At 36.4% G+C, this 19,142-nt stretch overlaps 1 protein-coding gene across 2 annotated transcripts; it reads right to left on the bottom strand.

Moving 5' to 3' along the window:
- Positions 1–917: 917 nt before the first annotated feature.
- Positions 918–18,814, bottom strand: LOC120629140 (tudor domain-containing protein 7). 2 transcript variants are annotated; one of them, XM_039897946.1, is made up of 21 exons: positions 18,647–18,814; positions 18,347–18,511; positions 18,163–18,260; positions 17,772–17,989; positions 17,276–17,419; positions 16,807–16,971; positions 16,583–16,729; positions 16,343–16,510; positions 15,658–15,875; positions 15,021–15,135; positions 14,585–14,746; positions 14,407–14,498; positions 13,125–13,287; positions 12,333–12,569; positions 10,905–11,104; positions 9,482–9,629; positions 7,600–7,835; positions 4,378–4,597; positions 3,568–3,719; positions 2,028–2,188; positions 918–1,205 (listed from the first exon to the last, which is right to left on the bottom strand). In XM_039897946.1, exons 3-21 carry the CDS (start codon positions 18,245–18,247, stop codon positions 976–978), a joined length of 3,261 nt encoding a protein of 1,086 aa, XP_039753880.1. In that variant the 5' UTR covers positions 18,248–18,260; positions 18,347–18,511; positions 18,647–18,814; the 3' UTR covers positions 918–975. The 2 variants fall into 2 exon arrangements, with proteins under 2 accessions (XP_039753880.1, XP_039753871.1); XM_039897937.1 differs by having other exon boundaries at positions 976–1,205; positions 18,370–18,511.
- Positions 18,815–19,142: the final 328 nt, after the last annotated feature.

Here is a 19,142-nt window from a genome sequence, read left to right as displayed (position 1 = left end):
TTTGCCGCAAGGTATGTATGGTCCACGGTACTGAAACCTTTTCGAAACTCCGCCTGCTCCGGATATTGGAATTCGTCGAGTGCGAGACGATTAGTATATTAAAAAAAAGTTAAGTACAAGCACTTAATTAGCCAGTAAATATTTATTTCTTCTACATCACCTACACGTAGTTGTGGGTGTTGGTATGAAATTAAAAACATTAGGATGTACAATAAGCTTTATATTGCTCGTGCGCAAGAATAAGTTACAGATATGGAGAAACTGGTGATTATTACAACAATCATACCTATTTTTTTCTATAATTTGATTAAACAGGATAATATTACAGCTTGCTATTTACGTTATAATACGAGTAATGTTTTTATCTAGAGTTTTTATTTTTTTTATCATACTTTTTTTTTTTAATTATTGTAAGCTTACTATATAATAACAAGTGAGGCTAAGGAATAGGTACAATTAAAATCATCATCGCCGGAAACTTCTATATATCACAAATAATAGCTGTCAAACTTACAAGTATGAGATTAAACTTGAAAAATGTCTATATGTAATAGATATATTTAGTTTTCATCACAAAATAATATTAAAATAACAGTCAAGAAAATAACTGAAAATTCAGTAATTTCAAATGAGATCAGTTTTTTCCAAGTCATGTTAAATATGCGAATGGACAAAGTTACTTCATGTACTCATATATTGCTGAATTCTATAGTTCTTTTTCTTGTTAAATTAAATGCGTGATATTAACAACATTGTCGTGTATCACTAGATGCTGAAACATAGCGATAAGACAACTTGTAAATAAATGTATTTTGCCAGTTATATCACATTAACAGAAGTTCAGAATAGAAACATGAGTATTTTTTGTTACATTTAGACATTACAATAAGAAATAATAAAAAAAAACAAACAATAACACTTTTTAGTCAAAGCTACAGTGATGTTCTAACGATAGTATAAATACAACTGTAACATTTAAGATGCAGAGGCAAGACGCGCCATGCCTTCGGCGACTAACTGTTTGTTTAAATAAACGTCTTCCTCTGTGGACGTATCTATCAAATTGAGCGTAAGCAGAGGTTCTGTTGGGTTCAGCGGATCTTTGCCAACCTCCTTGCAATCACCGACAAATTGTTGCTCCACACATAACGTTTGAAACCTAATGCAGTCCTCTACAGTCCAGTCTTGGTGAAGAGGCTTAACATCTGCAAAAAAATAAGTTTATTTTTACATTACTGAACAAACAACAATGGTTTTGTGTGGTTGTGGTGGTACTTGCGTTATAAAATTCACATTTCTTTTTTTAATACCACCACATACTCAAACCATGAATTGAGATAAGCTTATGCTTAAAAATAAACATTTAAGTTATTAAGTTACACATTCATCTTTAGCCTTCGCTTATCTCAATGCACTACTAAAAACCACCCTCAAATAGGTTCAATCATTGTTGGGATAAGCCTCCACAAACGCAAACACAAAATATTTTAAATAGATCACCAACAAAGGAACTAAATGGCGCGGAATTAAATGAATTTTAGTGTCTTTGGATATAATATGTAACATATGGGATCCATCAAACCTAAGTTGTTGTTATATGTGATGTGTACGACGCCTTCCAGTAAATTAACATAAATTTAATTCTACTTTCTAAACCCAAGATGTCATTTACATAAATTACTTAACTAGATTATATTTAAATAAACAGCGTCACCTTTTTATTCAATATCTTACAATATTTAAAGAACTTGATCAATCCGTAGGTTTTGAGAAGTTCATAACATCCCATTAGCTGCCCAATATAACTGGTGGTCCACACGCCTTAGAGAACATTATAAAGAATCCTCAGGGTTGAAGGTTTCCTCATGATGTTAAAATGCGCATAACTAAAGAAGTAAGATATGGTGGTATTTTCGCCCCCCCCGAAAGTGACGCTTAAGTTCTTGAGAACCACTAGGCTACCACAGCTTTTTAGATGTTCAAATGTTGGCTATTCACAATTATTGATACAAAAACAGCATTGCTACCGTAAAGTTTGGCCTTGATGGCTTGCGGCGGTAAAGAGCGTGCGAGCGGCGCGGCGGCGGGTACAGGCCTTAATGCCGCAGTCTCTAACAGCGCCAGATCGCCATAGTCGCAAAAGTACACTGACACCATTTCATCAGACACGGAGCCCGCAATTGTCACCCTTAAAACAAATAGAGAATATACATTCTTCCATGTGTCACATATAACAGGACTGTGTATTTTGACCCTTAAGACTAATATCATCCTTCTACAATCCAAATATAAATGCGTAAGTGTATTTGTTTGTTTTTTCTTTACGCCAATGGTGGCTTAGTAAGCTAAGCAACCAAAAAACTAGATTTTTGCCACAAAATTAGGTGAAATCTTTTGTAATTAGATCTACTTTTTGTCCCAGGAAAACTAGCGGTTCCCACGGGATGAGTAAAAAACCTTAATAAACTTATAAGAGACTAGATTCAGTTTAAGTCAGATAGTTATTTAAGTCGATTTAATTCAATTCTTTTATTTGCATAAAACATTTTAGGTATATGTGTCTAGTTAAAATCTATTACATGCAAATCTTTGATTAAATAAAGAATTATTTTACTTTTTGAATGCAATTAATGAGCGAAATTAACCCAACTATTAATTCATACTTTTTGTTATCCGCTTATGTTTGTTTTCCCTGGATAAAAGTATCCTCTTGTCAGTCTCTAGGGTGCGAGCTATCAGTACGCAAAAATTCGATATGATCGGTTTATTTGCCTGTAATTCGTATGAGGTCGTGCATTTTTTTTAACAACTTTGTACTATTTGAAGCTGTATTATTCGTGCGTAAGGTCTTTTCGCACCCGTACTTTTTCCTTTTATTTTTTAATTTACTGTTGGTCCAAGTCGTTAATCCAACCATACAATTTGTATTTAAACATTGTATTTATTATCAGGACATTAAAAGCCAAGCCAAGCTGATTATTCTTTGTTTTTTTTAGACAACAGTCATTCGCAATACTTTTTTTGTAAAATGTGGCAAATTTATTAAAAACTTCGTTTTATACACGCGCAGAACTGTAATTTTTAGATAATTTTCTTATGTAAAATAATACAACAAAATGTGCAAATAATAAAATTCCTCAACAACGTTTCTTGTAAGCTTTGCCATAATCCAGGATCCAAGCCAGTCAGCCAAGCAAATGTGCCAAAGTTCATCAAGATAGGCAAACCGGAAATAAGTAACAAATAAACAAAAACACACTTTCGCGTTAACATATAGATTCGTATTTTAGTGAAATATTAGTCATGATAAATAATATTTGACTTTTCTCAGCGTTCAACTTGTCAGAAACTGTATGGGATGTTACAAAAGAAATAGATAAATAATTATTAATATAGATTATATACTGAGATTACTATAAAATATAGATTTTATAGTTTTTTATAGGAAAATTAATAGTTATTTTTGTTCTGAAGTTCTCAATTTAGATGTTCATTTTTCAAAACATTACGTTTCAGTACATATGTAAGTATTTTTTAGAACCTAAATATATAAACCATCTATATTACCTGTACCAGGAGTGATCTTTGTCATAGTAGGCCGTGTAGAGTTCTCCGCTAACAGGCTTTACTGGTGCTTCCGATTCTGGTATCTTTGGGCACTCTACTTGCAAAGTAGACATCATCGTTTGTAATGTATGTCTTGTACAATTGGGTTGTACCTTGAAGGAGTAATTGATGTACGGTAATTTAAAAAAAAAAGTTCTCATTCTTTATATAAAACAGTCCTGTATCCAGCAATGTAACTTTATTGTAGTTCATGTGATCAATGAACAAATATGTTACAAGCCAATATTAAGAAAGCGTTATAATTATTGTGTTTGACAGATGACACTAATTTATGACAATTTCTTGTAAGTTGACTGTTTATATCCACTTTTTGTTAATATAGACTAATATGTTGTCTTACAAAATTTCTTGCATTTAAAAGTAAGTTGTTGACTGTAAACCATCGTGAGAGATATCGTTACTCCTGTCAGTCTTAAAAATTAGAGATTTATCATCTGCAAACAATACAATGTCGCATGCTCCACTGACATGGTATGGTAGATCATTTATAAACACTAAAAATAAAAAAGGACCCAAAATAGAGCCTCGTGGGACACCCATTGTATTTGAACCCTGAGACTTTGACATTTATGCAAACCCAAAAACATGTCCCACAACACCCAAGTACTTCTTAAAGCCTTCGCAATCAGAATAATATTTAAGCATCGCCGAAATTTGAAGAAAGTGATAATTACAAAATTATTGGCTTAATTATTAACTACTTGGCTTGTCTTATGTGTTTTTGTGTATTAGTATCCGATTTGAACTTACGACGAAGTTCCATGGGTTGGCGACCATAGCGACGTAGACGTCGAAGCACTGGCCGGGCTCAGGGAGTGCGGGCGGCGGCAGTGGGTTGGACTTGTCAGACACTACAATCCGCTCTTCCGCGCCAACAGACGTCGTTCGAAAAATGCGTTCTTTCTTCTTGTGCAGCGCTTCAAGATGCTTTGTCGTATCGTTTTCTTTTTCCTCTTCTTTTGGTTTAGCGCTGTTATGTAAAGTAAATATTAAAGTATATTTATTTAAGTATAGTGTATTTTTATGTTAAGCATCAATAAGCCCCTGCGTGGTCCTGCACAGTTTCCAGTTTTCTGTTTACTCTTACCCGTGGAAACCCTACGAATGAGTCGTTTGCTAGTCCCCCCATTCGTACTGACCGAGGAATTAAAGTGGTCAAGGCCGCAGGTCAAACCCGCAGGGAGTGTGATGACGTTTGACTTTCATTCCATACTGTAGCAACTTAGATATTAACCAATGAAAGTCAAGATCGTCGCACCTGTAGCATTATCAAAAGCAAAAACTAACAATTTTTTTAAAGGAGTTCATGGATAAGTGTGCTCAGGAAATCAAGCCCTCAACAGTATGTACAACTCTTAGGTATTGTGAAGAATACGTCCAGTGGCTCCCTACTACTACTAGTTCGATGTTGTCTGTCAACCTCGTCGGGATCTACCAACACTGCGCTATCCGAGGATTAAAACTACAGCACCTCAGGACCTCTATTTCCATGGGTTCCGTCTCCTTTGACGATTGCCACATTATATACTTTGAAACTAAGTAATATATATCGGAATCTTTGTTTATTTTCTCATATCTGATTTGAACATTTAGAGATAATCTCAGACTTTGAGATTTCTATGAGAGTCTTTGACCATATAGAGACACTCCCTATCTATCGGATTAACTCTGAGATTTCTTTTGGGGCTCTTTGAACGTAATAGAGACATCAATACCACCTGATAGATAAATAAAACGTTAAAAGTCATCATACTGTAATTTTAATTTAACAGTCGGTTTTATGTTGTTAGTAAGGATCATAATCGAATTGGACCAACTGATTATAACTGAAATACTAGAATTGAAATGAATAAGTTCGGCAAAATTCAAACATTTACTTATTTGTGAAACTGTTGACGCTATTTGTACAGTGAAAGGAACATAAAATAATTTGATATCTAGTATCTTTTTTCGCCTTTACTGATAGATCGTTTAAGAATATGAGTAAGAATAATAAGGCACCTACTTATTAGGTACTTCTATTAATTAACATTTTCCGTAGTATAATTTTTGTTAATTAGTCGGCAATGTTTGCGTGACTATAGTCGGAAAAATGTAATAGGCCCGTTTTGACATTTGTGCAAGACCATAGAATGTAACTTGGAACGAAACTGAAAGAAACAAAAAAATAAAAATCAATTACATACAGTGTTTTAAAAAATACGTAAATTTTTTTGGGACGTTAAATAATATGAAAGAATATATCGCGAGTATTCTTTTTGCGCTTACTTCATAGTAGCATGCAATTTATAATTGTTGCGAAACGTTCCGAAAACAGTTACGTTCTCAGTCTTTTTTTTTATACTAGAGCTGTAACCATTTTTTTACTGAATATCGAAATTAAATATTGTGTAGTTATCTTTACTGCAAAGAATGAGCTTGGTTCTCAAAATGGGTTCTAAATAATGAGTCTGAGATGATGTATCTGACCAAGCGGCACATGACTGAAGCGTCCCCGCGTGCACTGCGCAGTTTTTCGTTCCTCATCTTGTAAAGTTGACTGTGCGCTCGTTTAAGTTTGATATATATTGTTTACTATTACGTTAACTATGGCTCTTCTATTTTGGACATTAATTTAAACATAGTAATTTGACTCGATTTTTGTGTTTGTTGTTATATAGTACTAACTGTGTTTCAACATGTTGAAAAGTGGACGTATAATCAACAGCCAGTCACGCGTATTGGTTGTGAAGTTAAAGGAATACTTTGAACGAACGAACACTTTACAATACATAATAATATCAATCAAGTACTGATACAAACTTGAATTGATTTATCGTGAGTATCGAGTACAGAGTCTTATGGTTCCATAACTAGTTACGTCGCGATGACAAATGTCAAAACGGGCCTATTACATTTTTACGACTATAGTAGTGAAAGTTGCAGCATTGACACGGTCTGATTCTATTTTACAACACATTAAATGCAATCCGGCTCGGGCAGTATTTTAGGAGTTCAAATTTGTTTTTTTTAACAACTTTATTATACGAGGTTCCTAATGAGAGCCGTAATGAGTAAGTAGGTAAATATTTCAATATGCAAGTGATCTGAATGACAATATGTAGCATTCATCTTCACCCTGATTTTCCATTGTGACTTGTCTCGGATTGGCCTCGTATAAGGAAGCAACTTGTAAGCTGAACCGGGTGCTGCTTCTTCGAAGATTCGAAGCCTATGGGAGATTTATTCTTGTACTATTAAAGCTTAAAACTACATTACCAGACAAGCCGGATGATTCCTAAAGGCCAATTTTTCAGTATTTAAATATCGAATGACAACTTGCATAGAATTTTTTTCTAGTAGACCTTTTTGTTACTGAGCTCGTCCGGGGAAGTTCTACCGCTATGCTTATTTCTGCCGAGTAGCAGCACCGTTGCAACGCTATGTTCAAGTCTAAAGTGCATCGTTGCCGATGAGGCACATCAGGGTTGACATTGGAGAACGGGCAGCAACGTCCTTTGTGCTACTACTACCATCTACTGCGACCACAAACCCGTCTTCCCAGCTTGATGATTTTGAGCAAACCCTTTGAGGCCTTTAATCCAGCAGTGGACTGTTATGGGTTGTTTTTGATGAGGCTTAACACCAGTACGGTACAATGCGGTACGTATCAAGACGTGTTCCTTGCATACCCACTGAAAAGTGTTTCTCTGAGTATAGGCTATGGTTTCTATTCTGGTATTGCAGTTTTATACCATTGGAGAGAAGCAGGCGTTAGAATTACATGATGCATATTGAAAATTTTTTCAGTCTTTATACTCCACACCAAACAGATCTTCGGCAATGGTACTCTCTAGACACGTTTCGCTCCGACATCAGAGCATCCTCAGGAGATGTTGGCTTTACAATGTAAATTCTAAAGAATATATATATATATATATATATACACTTGTTTGGTGTTTAGCAAGTGTAAGCAAGAACGGGATACTCAACAGTTGCAGCTCCTCGTACTCCATGAGTATGGAGTTGTTGACGGAGGCCAAAATGTTCCTCGGGCCGGTGCGCACAAACAACTCCACGTGCATGACGCCCGGGGTGAGCGCGGAGGTGTGGGTGGGCGAGGCGGGCACAGCGCGGCACAGAACGCACGCGTCCAGCAACAGTTCGCGCAGCCGTGGCACCATACTGCTCGCCGCACGCTCCGCCGAACCTAAACGCACTTGTTGCGCCTAACGCACAAAATATTTGAATGAACCGACCTCCCTGATGGAGTAGTGAGCGCTGCGGTCTTTTAGAAGAGAAAAATATAGAATTTTATTGTTCACAGTTTACACATAGAAAGTTAGTTGACAAGGGCCTAGAAAATCATTCAAAACAGTATACCCCCAGTCGAGCGTACAATAATATTATTATATAAGTATAAAAACCTTAGTATAATCAGCATTTGGAATCAATGCTAAATAAAAAAAAGATATTATCAATTATTATTAATAATTAAAACAAAATAGTAAAGTAAATTAGTAACAAATTTATGCATTTTTTTAGCAAAAGTTTCTCCTCGTCTTGTCAGCGAAAGTAGCAAGTTACAATGAATTGACTCCCAACGATTTAGCGTTCCGAAATGATACCGCGTCGGAACCGATAAGTATAACTAACTGCCATGCTCCCAGCAGGTTAGTTAACTATCACTTACAGGGTAATTAAGAGTGTAATTGTGTAGTGAAATTTAAAAAAAAAAAATTAAACGATGAGGCATTTCTACATAAGAAAAGGAAGGTACCTAAGAATTAAACATAAAAACAGCATTTGTATTGTAAACGCTAGCCGCAATAGCCTAGTGGTTCACACTTGGAGGATCTTTTTTGATCCCCGGCACGTACCTTTAAGCTTTTCTGAGTAAAGTGCTTTTTAAATTTAAAAAAAAAAATAACATTTGCTTAAACGGTAAATAGAAACACCGTGACAAAACCTGCCTAAGAGTTCACCTTGGTCTCAAAACCGCGCGAAGTCTACCAATCCGCACTTAGCGAGAATGGTGGATAAGGGCCCAAAACCTTCTCATTCGCTCCCGTGCTTTGTTGTAGCGACGGTACTGGGTTGAAGATAATAATGATAACTGTACACGTCAACTGTACACATACACCTTTGCATTTGAATTCTTGTACGACTTTTATATTACTAGGCATACATTTACCTTTCACCATTTGTTTTCACTATGCAACTCCTACTTGCCTATGGTTCTACCACATGGTTTGGTATTTTGGGTTTTTATTAACTTATTTTTCATTCTTCGTAAGCATTTAAGGTTATCATCTGTCGAGTGTCAGTTTATGAGTATCATTTACATTACGCACCGGCGAATCTATGTCGTAACTTTAGATGGCGCCTAACGTAGAAAACTAGCCTAACTAAGAGTTTGTGAAACGTTTTTTGTACGCATTGATACGCGGTGATGCGTATCACCCAAATCATGAGACATCCGATTTAAGCGTTTCCTAGGTATAGTAAAAACGGGCATTAGCTCTAAAAAAAAAAGTTGTAACAGATTTTTAATTCATACTCATATTGACGGCCGATTGGCGCAGTGGGCAGCGACCCTGCTTTCTGAGTCAAGGCTGTGGGTTCGATTCCCGCAACTGGAATATATGTGTGTGATGAACATGAATGTTTTTCAGTGTCTGGGTGTTTATTTGTATATTAAAAGTATTTATGTATATTATTCATAAAAAATATTCATAAGCCATCTAAGTATTTACTTTGGGGCTAATTGACGATGTGTGTAGTGTCGTAGTATATTTATTTTTTTATTTTATTTATATTATTGAAACCAAAAACGAATAGGAATCGTCGGATGGCCTATTTTAAATTGTCTCACCTGTGGCGGATACTCGTTGAGTGCGGGTGAAAAGGTGTTTAGCGGCACAAGCGACGAGAGCGGTGCGCGCAGGATAAGACCGCTGTCTATGAGCTGCGTACGCACAGTACCCTCGCCGTCAAGCCCGCTGATCACCATGCAGCGTACCCTGCCAGTAAATACACAAGCATTCTAGAAGTCTACTACGTAAACTACAATTGGACGTTATACAGCAAAAATATGTAGCGTGGCAAAAAAAGATGAAAAAAAAAGAAAATAATGTTATTTTATTGTCATTAAGTGTGGTGCAGGCAGATTAGAAAACAGTCGTCACCATGTCCATCCCTTCTCTTCCCACGGGTGTCGTACGAGGCGACTAAGCAAGGAATATAACGTTTAGGCAGCAGCGTCCTCTGTCTCAAAGGCATGGCATGTTTAGGCATTGGCCGATTTACAAAATGTATGTGTCAATTTCCCGGACAGTATATTGATGGAACATCACTTAACTGGCACGCAAAAAAAAGCAATGTGAACTTCAATACCAGCACTATTTTTCTGATGCTAATTTGCCAGTAATTGGGTGTACATTATAATATTATGCTTCTCAATGTTATAGTTCCAAAGCTAGGTTAAGGATGACTCACGCTAGAACACGTCGGCTCCGAGCCAAGCGTCGGACGTAGGTAATATTAGTTGACCGTGCTACGATCGACGCTCGGCTCGAACCCGACACGGTCGAGCTTGCGACTCATCCTTTAGTGTATAATCTGTTAGGGAACCTAATAAAATGGAAGAACGTGTTAACGTGGACACAGGCGATGCAGGGGCACGTCGTCATACGTCCATTAATACCTAGTTGTGACCAAGGCTCGTAAAGAACTATTCTCAAACATGTCTTCACTGGAAGTCATTTTGACAAATTAGTTCGAAATTCAAATGAAACCTTCGATAGGTTACCTCCTTGGTTGCAGAGATCCGTCAAATGAAATGAAAATAAATTTTGAAATTTACATTTATTATAACAATTGACATCAATATTTAAATTATATAATTTTTGTTTTAGTTCAAATATGACTTATGCTTTAATACGATTTTATTTTTTATTTTTTAATATGTTTGTAAGCTCACTGCTTAATATTGCACGCCTGAAATGGCAAACTGTAAGCCCCAAACTTTTAGCTCATAAGACTATTATATGTACACAGTTTATGCAATAAATGAATTATTATTATTATGAATTATGAGTTTTATGTAATTTATTTGACCGCTAAAACACCCCATGATATGGATTTTGCCAATCTTTTACCGGCCGCTGCTCGCATGTTTTGGGCCAGTTTCGATTTGTCTCTGAGAAGGGTGTCAAAATTATACACAAATTTTCAATAAGGTATATTACGAACAGCTTATGCGGAGTGGTGTATGTGAAGGTGAGGTTGAATGTTACCAGTCGCCAGCAAGCGTGCGCACGATGTACAGCGCCTTGGAGAGCGCGGGCGGCGCATGCGGTGCGGCGGGCAACGGGCGGCGGTAGGGGCCGGCGGTGAGCAACGCCAGCGCCGCCCGCACCGTCTCCGCACCGCCCGCCCGCGACACCCACACGCGCCCCTCCTCTGTCACGCAGCCCACCTCCACCGAGCACGGCTTCTGTCGCGCGCAACACCATTCCGATTACTATTAATTTTAATTTCATCAAGTTATGATAGTTATGAGAAGGTTTTGGGCCCTTATCCACCATTCTCGCTAAGTGCGGATTAGTAGACTTCGCGCGGTTTTGAGACCATTAAGGTGAACTCTTAGGCAGGTTTTGTCACGGTGTTTCTATTTACCGTTTAAGCAAATGTTATTTTTTTTTTAAATTTAAAAGCACTTTACTCAGCCGCGCCCCTCCTCCGTCACGCAGCCCACCTCCACCGAGCACGGCTTCTGTCGCGCGCAACACCATTCCGATTACTATTAATTTTAATGTCATCAAGTTAGGTGACACCAACCCTTCTCTCCCCAAGGTTGTCGTACGAGGCGACTAAGGAAATACAACGGAGAATAGTACATTTCGATGCAAGTATAGAAAACATGTAATTTCTAGACAGACAATTGCGCACGTGCTTTATAGGTAATAATAAGAAAATCTTTGTTGACTAAAGCAGGGCTTCCGGCTTTCCGGCGCAGAGTCGCCCTGGGGCGCCGTAGAAAGTACGGATGTGAAATTTGAGGCGGTCTTTCTGAAATATTCACCCTCAAGTTTTTTTATGTAATTTTAGATTGTTTAGTTGCGTGCCGTTGTTTGTAGTTTTAATATCACCTACAATAAGTATAATCATCATCATCATCACATCACACAATGAGAAAGGCAGGCTGGCCCAGTGCAGATTGGTGGACTCCACACACCTTTGAGAACATTATGTAGAATTCTCAGGCATGCAGGTTTCCTCACAGTGTTTCCCTTCACCGTTGAAGCAATTGATATTTTAATTACTTAAAACGCACATAGCTTAGAAGATTTAACGGTGCGTGCTGGGATTCAATTAGTATAATAATAAGTTGTAAATATTCTCATTGAGTAATTTCTTTAATCTTTCACATTTGTTTTATAAAAATGTAAAACCAAATAAAATCAAAAACGTCTTCGAAACCACCGCAGCGAGGCACAGTTCCTAAGATGCTGGCGGCATTGCCTTGCCAATTTTGATGGCCAAACTAATTCTTTGGCCAAGGTAGGACAGAGTCTAGGATCACCGGTAGACTCGATAACCCTTTTTGATAATTCTTTAAAAAGGGATCGCGCCTCCGGACTCCTCGGTCCCTAGAAATTTCTTTCGAAAAAATAAAATTTAATAAATAATATTATTCAGTGTTATTTTCCAACAGAACTCGCCTGTGTGATCTGAAAGGCGCCAGACATGCAGAAGTCCTGTACGATCTCCTTGTTGAGGTCGAGGTCGCGCGGCGTGGAGGTGTCGAACAGCACTACGGCCACGGACGGATCGGCGGGGTCGTGGCGCGGGCCCGGCTCTGCGACCAGCACCTCCCCGGGCAGGCGCCGCCGCACCAGCACCGCGCCCATTTCGCTCGCCGCCAACTCCTCCGCGCCGTCCAGCCGGCAGAGGATCGCCTGCGCAGACAATTTCTCCCGCTTTTTAAGGTCCCATACCCAAAGGATAAAACGAGGCCCTTTTACTAAGAATCCGCTGTCCATCCGTTTCTCTGTCACCAGGCGATATATCATGAAACGTGTTAAATAAGACAGTTGAAATTTTCACAGATGATGTATAATGCTATAAAAACAAATACTAAAAAGCAGCCCTTGACGACAGTCTCACCCTGTTAGGGGTATGGCAGTTATACTAAACCTATGTACCCCTTATAGGTCTGTACGCGACATGGTATCGAAACTTGTACCTACTTTTCCTTTTCTTTATCGGTAGGGTGCAGGTAACTAGTCACGGCAAACGCCTCCCACCATACCAGCGCAGAGAAAATATAGAAATTATAAATTCCCAATTTCGAACCTGGGACCTCCCAATTAAATCCACAGCGCCGACCGGTTCGCCACGGATGTCGACAAAAAAGAAGGTGCAAAGTATTTTATTCGATAAAAAGAGTATCAAATAAAATGGCAAAGTAACTCACAGTTATTATAATAGAATTATTAGGCATGTAACCGTACCTGAGCAGGTAATTTTCTAAATTGAGGTTCGAGTATCTTGATTTTCCCAATATCAACGGTATCGTCGTCTCCGTGATCACCCAAGAAAACGGTCGCTGTGTCGTTCTCAATTTCTAGGATTTTAGCGCGATGCCATTCGCCATCATCCAAGTTTACCACATACCTTTATAGACAGGAGATAGATATTTTTCTTAATGCCTTAATGATTATCATCATCAACATGCTATTTAATTTTTCATAGGAGAGATAGAGTTTGGTAGATTTTACATGCATTTGAGAATAAACATAGAGGACTCTCAAGCAGGTTTCCTCACGATGTTTTTCCTTCACCGTTTAAGGCGGTTATATTTTAATTTCATAAAATAAAAACGCACATAATATATTACACCGAAAAGTTGGGTGTGCGTGCCCGGAATTGGAAGGGCCCTAACGATAAGGCTATATCAAATAATGTTAGTTATAAACTGTTTGAACTGTTCATCACATACTAAATATTTTTATTGCTATCAAAAAACACAAGTGCTATAATGCGAGATTAACAACCTTGTATTTTGAATTATGAGCTAAGGCTAAGCGATATAATAAAATCCTAATGGGATTTTAGAAGAGACATACGAAAAACAAATGATAATAGTAGTTTATGCATCTTGTAGAATTGCATTTACCAAACTAGATACATAAACTAACATTCGAGGCAGTATTTCGCTAAGAAAGCCAACAGTGTAACAAGTAATGTACCATACGCGTTTCATACGACGATTTTCATCACACTTGCGATGATAAACTTTTAAATACGTTCTCAGAAAATAACTGACCATTTTATGATGTTTATCCACTGTATGAAAGTTTCACAAGCTCTACTTTACAATTTATACTTACACATTTTTAATTATTAATCACGGAAAAAAGCCAGACTTTTTTTTCGCATGCCAAGGTAAACCGATATACAGCCTTTATTAAAAATATAAAAAAGGGAATATTTTCATACTTAAATCATGTTTAAAATATAATTAGTTATGAATTGTGACTAGTTTGATGAAATGAAGCGTTTATTTATCATAATTGAGAATTTAAAAATATTTGTTCATTTAAGAAATTGCCTACTATTTTTAGCCGCATAAAACCTCTTTATAGGTTGAAAAAAAACTGAAAGGAAAAAAAGATTTAAAAAATAATATTTTACTCCTGACTTAAAAAAAAGTTGTTTCGGTACATTTAAGAAAAAATGGACCAAGTAAACGTCAATTAATGGTGCACAAATATTATAGGTGGATGTACTTACCAAGCGTTTTTGATTAACATAGACTTATCAACAGTTGTTCCAGAGTGTTGGTAATATTCAACCATATCTGCCAAGAGAAGTTCGAATGCACCCTATAAATATAGAATGAAGACTTATTACAGCTTGATGAAGCCTATATCAAACATATGTTTTATTAGATAACAAAGTATTCACATACACTGTACTGTGGTCCGATTATTCTGAGCCATACTTCTAAAGTAGAATTCGCAACAGTTATAAAAACATTCCAATGATCATTCTCTGGAAATTGTAGTGGCGGTAAGTCGCTATCTATTGTGTCATCCAGGGCAATAACTTCGATCAATGGCGACTTAGCTTCCTAAAATAGATATAATCTGATAATTATATTAATATATAGAATAGTGGCAGAACTCATTATTTTTAGAAATAAATAAGACAACAGACTTAATAAATCACCATTTTAAATTCCAAATGAAACAAATTTGTTCACGTAGTTTTATTTCAAAAGCCTTGGCAAAATATTATTGGATTTTTCGTTCTGCCGAGGTCATTGCTGAATTGCTGGCCAATGTTTTCAGAAATCAACTTTCCTTGAAAACTATTTAAACGTACAACATAGTTAGTATACAAACCTCATTGTTAGGTAGAAGCACTAGAAGCCCATTAACAACCCTATCCTTGATAATGTGCGGACAATTTTCTATCAATTGCAACCAATTATTAGGTAAATTTTCTCCGTATTTCTCTCTAAAACGAAATAAAAAGGATAAGAAATTAATACTTGTGGATACTTTTTGAGCTTTTAGTTTAAAATACTTAATCGTTCTACTTTTAAAGATTACTTATAATATAAGGTGTCAAATTAAGAAATAATACAGTTTCCTAATACATACTACATAGACGACCCTGGCTCAGAGGTGAGCGCTGCGGTCTTATTATTATTATTTATTATTTATTTATATCCTTAGTATACTTATGAATGAAGGTCTCGGATTCGAAGGCCGGCGGCGGCATTTAAGGATTCATAATTTTCTTGAGTGTGGAAGGCTGTGGCCGTGACTTTTCACCCTACCGGAAAAGACGTGTATAGCGTTCCGGTACGATTCCGCGTAGAAATCGATTGAAGTGCCATACCCCAAACAGGTTAGCCCGCCAACATCTTAGACTGCATCATCACTTACCATCAGTTGAGATTACAGTCAAGAGCTAAGTAGAAGATATGATAATTTAAAAAAGAAATAGATAGGTTTGTAATAGCTTTCGAGAGACCTGTAGAGGTGAGGCACTGTGTTAGCCCACAGGCCAGCCTCGTGCTCCGCCACGAGTGCGCTGAGACCGACCAACGCCTGCGCGTCGCTAGACGTGGTGAGCCCACCCGACTCAGAGCTCTCGATCATCGCTAGCACCTTCACTGCCGTGATCTCCTTGGCTAATTCCTCAGATGGCGCCGAGGCCGGATACGAATTCACCGAATAAGTAGTACCCACCTAGTGAATTTTCGTGTTAGAATTAAAAATTATAATAACATTATGAAAAAAAATCGACCAACTGGCAGTATTTTTTGGCCGACACATAAACTTTTTAATGTTTGCTAAGGCATAACGTTTTTTTGTAAATATAAAACTGCACTGATGAAAAATATTGTTTTATTTTTTTGAGTACCTAGAGTTTTTAAACTAATTAATTTGCAGGATATAAAGTAACACAGTAGTAGATAATGTTAGACATGGGTATAAAGTGAAGCTATTGGTAAAAACTATTACAAAAAACCTAAGAGTACTTAAAGTACATGAAAGTACTCTTATGTAAATATCCCTTAATTTCTATAGGAATGGGGAAGATTATCACACTAAGTTATATACGGTGCAACAAGCCAAGTTAATCACTAAAGAATACTTTAGAGATTTATTTATAAAGTAAGGCACTAAAGTAAAGAAATATTGTGTTAAAAAACCTTAATGGAGCAGAGGTGGCCAATTTGTCCTAGAACAGTTTTATACACTGGTTGGGGCAATCCTAGTTTACGACAAGTCCATTCTAATTTTTCAATAGAAGATGTAGAATCTGGTGGAGGTTCTAAAGCATGTGCTGGAACAGCATGACTCACCAACACATTGGTTTTCTAAAAAAATAAACAACATTAAGTGGTAACCAATACCACGAAAAATTTTATGAAGAATATAATTATACCAACCAGAAAGTCAGTATGTGCTGGAAGCTGCAATGGTATTAAATCAACTGTATTCAGTTTATCGCGCAAATTTGAAAGTCTTTGAGAAGCTGAAATCTTTCCACTACCTCTCCCTTCAGTCTCTTTTTCAATTTTTATGGAATGTTTTTGCTGTGAAGACAAATATTATTACAGAGTACGACAGTAAAATAAAAATATTGTGAAAATATATTATCTGTTATACATACTTCATTATGAAGGCTATTAGTTTCTCGTAGAACTTGGCTGGAGTTATAACTTTTAGATGCATTTAAAGCACTCTTATCATGCTGGTCAGCTGATTTAATACTTTGAGATGAACTCTTTGAGTCATTAGATCTGTTGTATTGTTGATGAGTGCTATGTTTATTATACTAAAACAAATGGAATGTTTATTTTAATAAATCCCTAAGTTTAACAAAAATCAAAACTGATAAAATTTAATAAGTCCATAGAGTACTTTTATTTTCTTACATAAAAAATAGTTTATGTAATAAGCTGTTTTTGAGCCATATAAGATAAATTGACTTTTTGCCTTTGAACTTGAGATATTATTCCCATATTAAAAAAAGCTTCAAGGAATGTTATTTCAATGTATCCCATTTTAGCAAGCAATTGCTTAAGTTCAGTAGGTAAGATGTAATGGGAAATTAGTCTTAGGGTATTATAGTAGCTTACCTTATAATTGTAACTGTTATTATTAAATGGTGTGGTAGATTTAACTCTGTAATACTGGTTAGAGTACTGGTTATTATAGTTTGATGAATAATTTGATGTTGGTGCTGGTTTCCGCCAAGATCCTTGTTTCTTCGGGAATCGATTCTAAAAAATAAACAAAATTAAATTATAAAATTATAGCCAAACTTCTACATTATATTTTAACACTATCTATAATAAGAAAGCTATTCATATCATCACTATCATCATCAATCCAATACCAGGCCACTACAGCATACAGGTCTTGTCTCAAAATGGGAAGGGTATAAGGACTGTAGTTCACCACACAATCGTAGTATGGAATAGTTCTCAAGCATGCAAGTTTTCTTACAATGTTTTCCTTCACTATGATATTTAATTACTTAGAACATACATAACTTAGTAAAGTTAGAGCTGCATGCTGGGCAACACAAATATCACTATGATGGTTTGAGTACAATAATGAAAATAAACTTACAGCATAATTTAACTTTAACATCTGCTTTTTAGTTGACTTTTGCTTTGAAACCATTGATGCTATGTGTTGGGTATCCTGGCTTGCAATGGCGTCAACAACCCATTCCCCATTTGTTTGTGTAATTTTAAAGCCTGAGACATCTTGAAATAGCTGTTCAAGTGTGGCATAACCTAATTTCTTATATGGGATCCATTCTCCTTGCAGTTCACGGTAGTCACCTAAAACATTTTATTTAATTCTTGAATACAGGGGGCCAATTAGCCAAAGTCAACCTTTAAGTTCAAGTTTTAAATTTAATTTGGATCAAATCAAGGACCATGGTAACCAACCATGGGGTTATAACATTTATTATTTTCGTTTAAATAAAATGTAATAACTGTTTTATACTTACGGTTACATTGTTTAATTGTTAAAGCTCCTTTCACTGAAAGGAGAGTGGCTTTTAAAGCTTGAATGACCTGCTCTTTATCTGCCATTCTGAGATATTTGCTAAAATATAATATTTTTTTTTTTTAAATATTTCTCATTATTCAGCATTTTTAAACTAATATCAATTTTACTAGAATATAACATACCTTGATATTTCTGAATGCCCTACCTTCTATTTTAAAATCAGATTAAAATGTTTAAGCCATGAATGATTGAAGTCGTCAGCAGAGCGCTACCTCAAACGAGGCTAGACTTTTAATATACACGTTACATATCGGATTTCGCTACAGGGCACCGTAATAATATCAAGTCTGAAAGTGAAATTTAACATTTAAACTTACGCATAACGTGAGCGCTAGCAAGAGAAATCGGGTAGTAGATTCTTTCGCCATTACGTAGTCTTATCTACTGTAATTGAATAGGAGTGTAAACAGATTACAGTTTACCTTTCCAATGTAGATCTTTTGCCTGACAAGCTAATAATACTAAATAAAAATACAGCAAGCTTATTAAAATCACTAGTTTGTTTTCTTTATTTGGGTATTAAAAATTCGCTACGCCTCCATAAGTAATCACTTCACAGACCTGATTACAGATTTATGATGGTAGTGAGTACTGGTCTGTGGCACTGAGGATGATATTTACTTGTCTGTGTTTATCTGAGGTGTTTATAGTACCACTATGGAGGGTAGAGGTAAGGAGAGTCATCTGTGTATATGAAAAAGTGTCGTCAAAATGTATTAAATTAGGATGGCGCCACATTTGCATCAGGGTAACTCTTAAAAGAAGCGCCAAATATAAATATTGTTAGAGTAGGCTTGAAAAATAAACAAGGAAGTATGGAGATACAAGGAAGTAAGGTTATATTTACCACAATATTTTGTACAACGTAAGTTGTTGAAATTCTCAATAATTAACTACTTTAGTCGATAATGACATTAA

The sequence above is a fragment of the Pararge aegeria genome, chromosome 2 (genome assembly GCF_905163445.1).
Source record: "Pararge aegeria chromosome 2, ilParAegt1.1, whole genome shotgun sequence".
Taxonomy (NCBI): Eukaryota; Metazoa; Arthropoda; class Insecta; order Lepidoptera; family Nymphalidae; genus Pararge; species Pararge aegeria.
Note: the sequence above shows the minus strand (reverse complement) of the source record. Positions and strands in the feature narration are given on the sequence as shown.

What these genes read in the sequence shown, in the direction of transcription:
- LOC120629140 (XM_039897946.1), bottom strand. Translation starts at nt 18,247, where the DNA reads ATGGCAGATAAAGAGCAGGTCATTCAAGCTTTAAAAGCCACTCTCCTT. An exon ending in GCCACCTCTGCTCCATTAAG is followed by an intron (nt 15,876 to 16,342) that starts GTTTTTTAACAC and finishes AAAATTCACTAG; the next exon opens with GTGGGTACTACTTATTCGGT. An exon ending in TTAGAAAATTACCTGCTCAG is followed by an intron (nt 12,570 to 13,124) that starts GTACGGTTACAT and finishes TTGTCTGCGCAG; the next exon opens with GCGATCCTCTGCCGGCTGGA.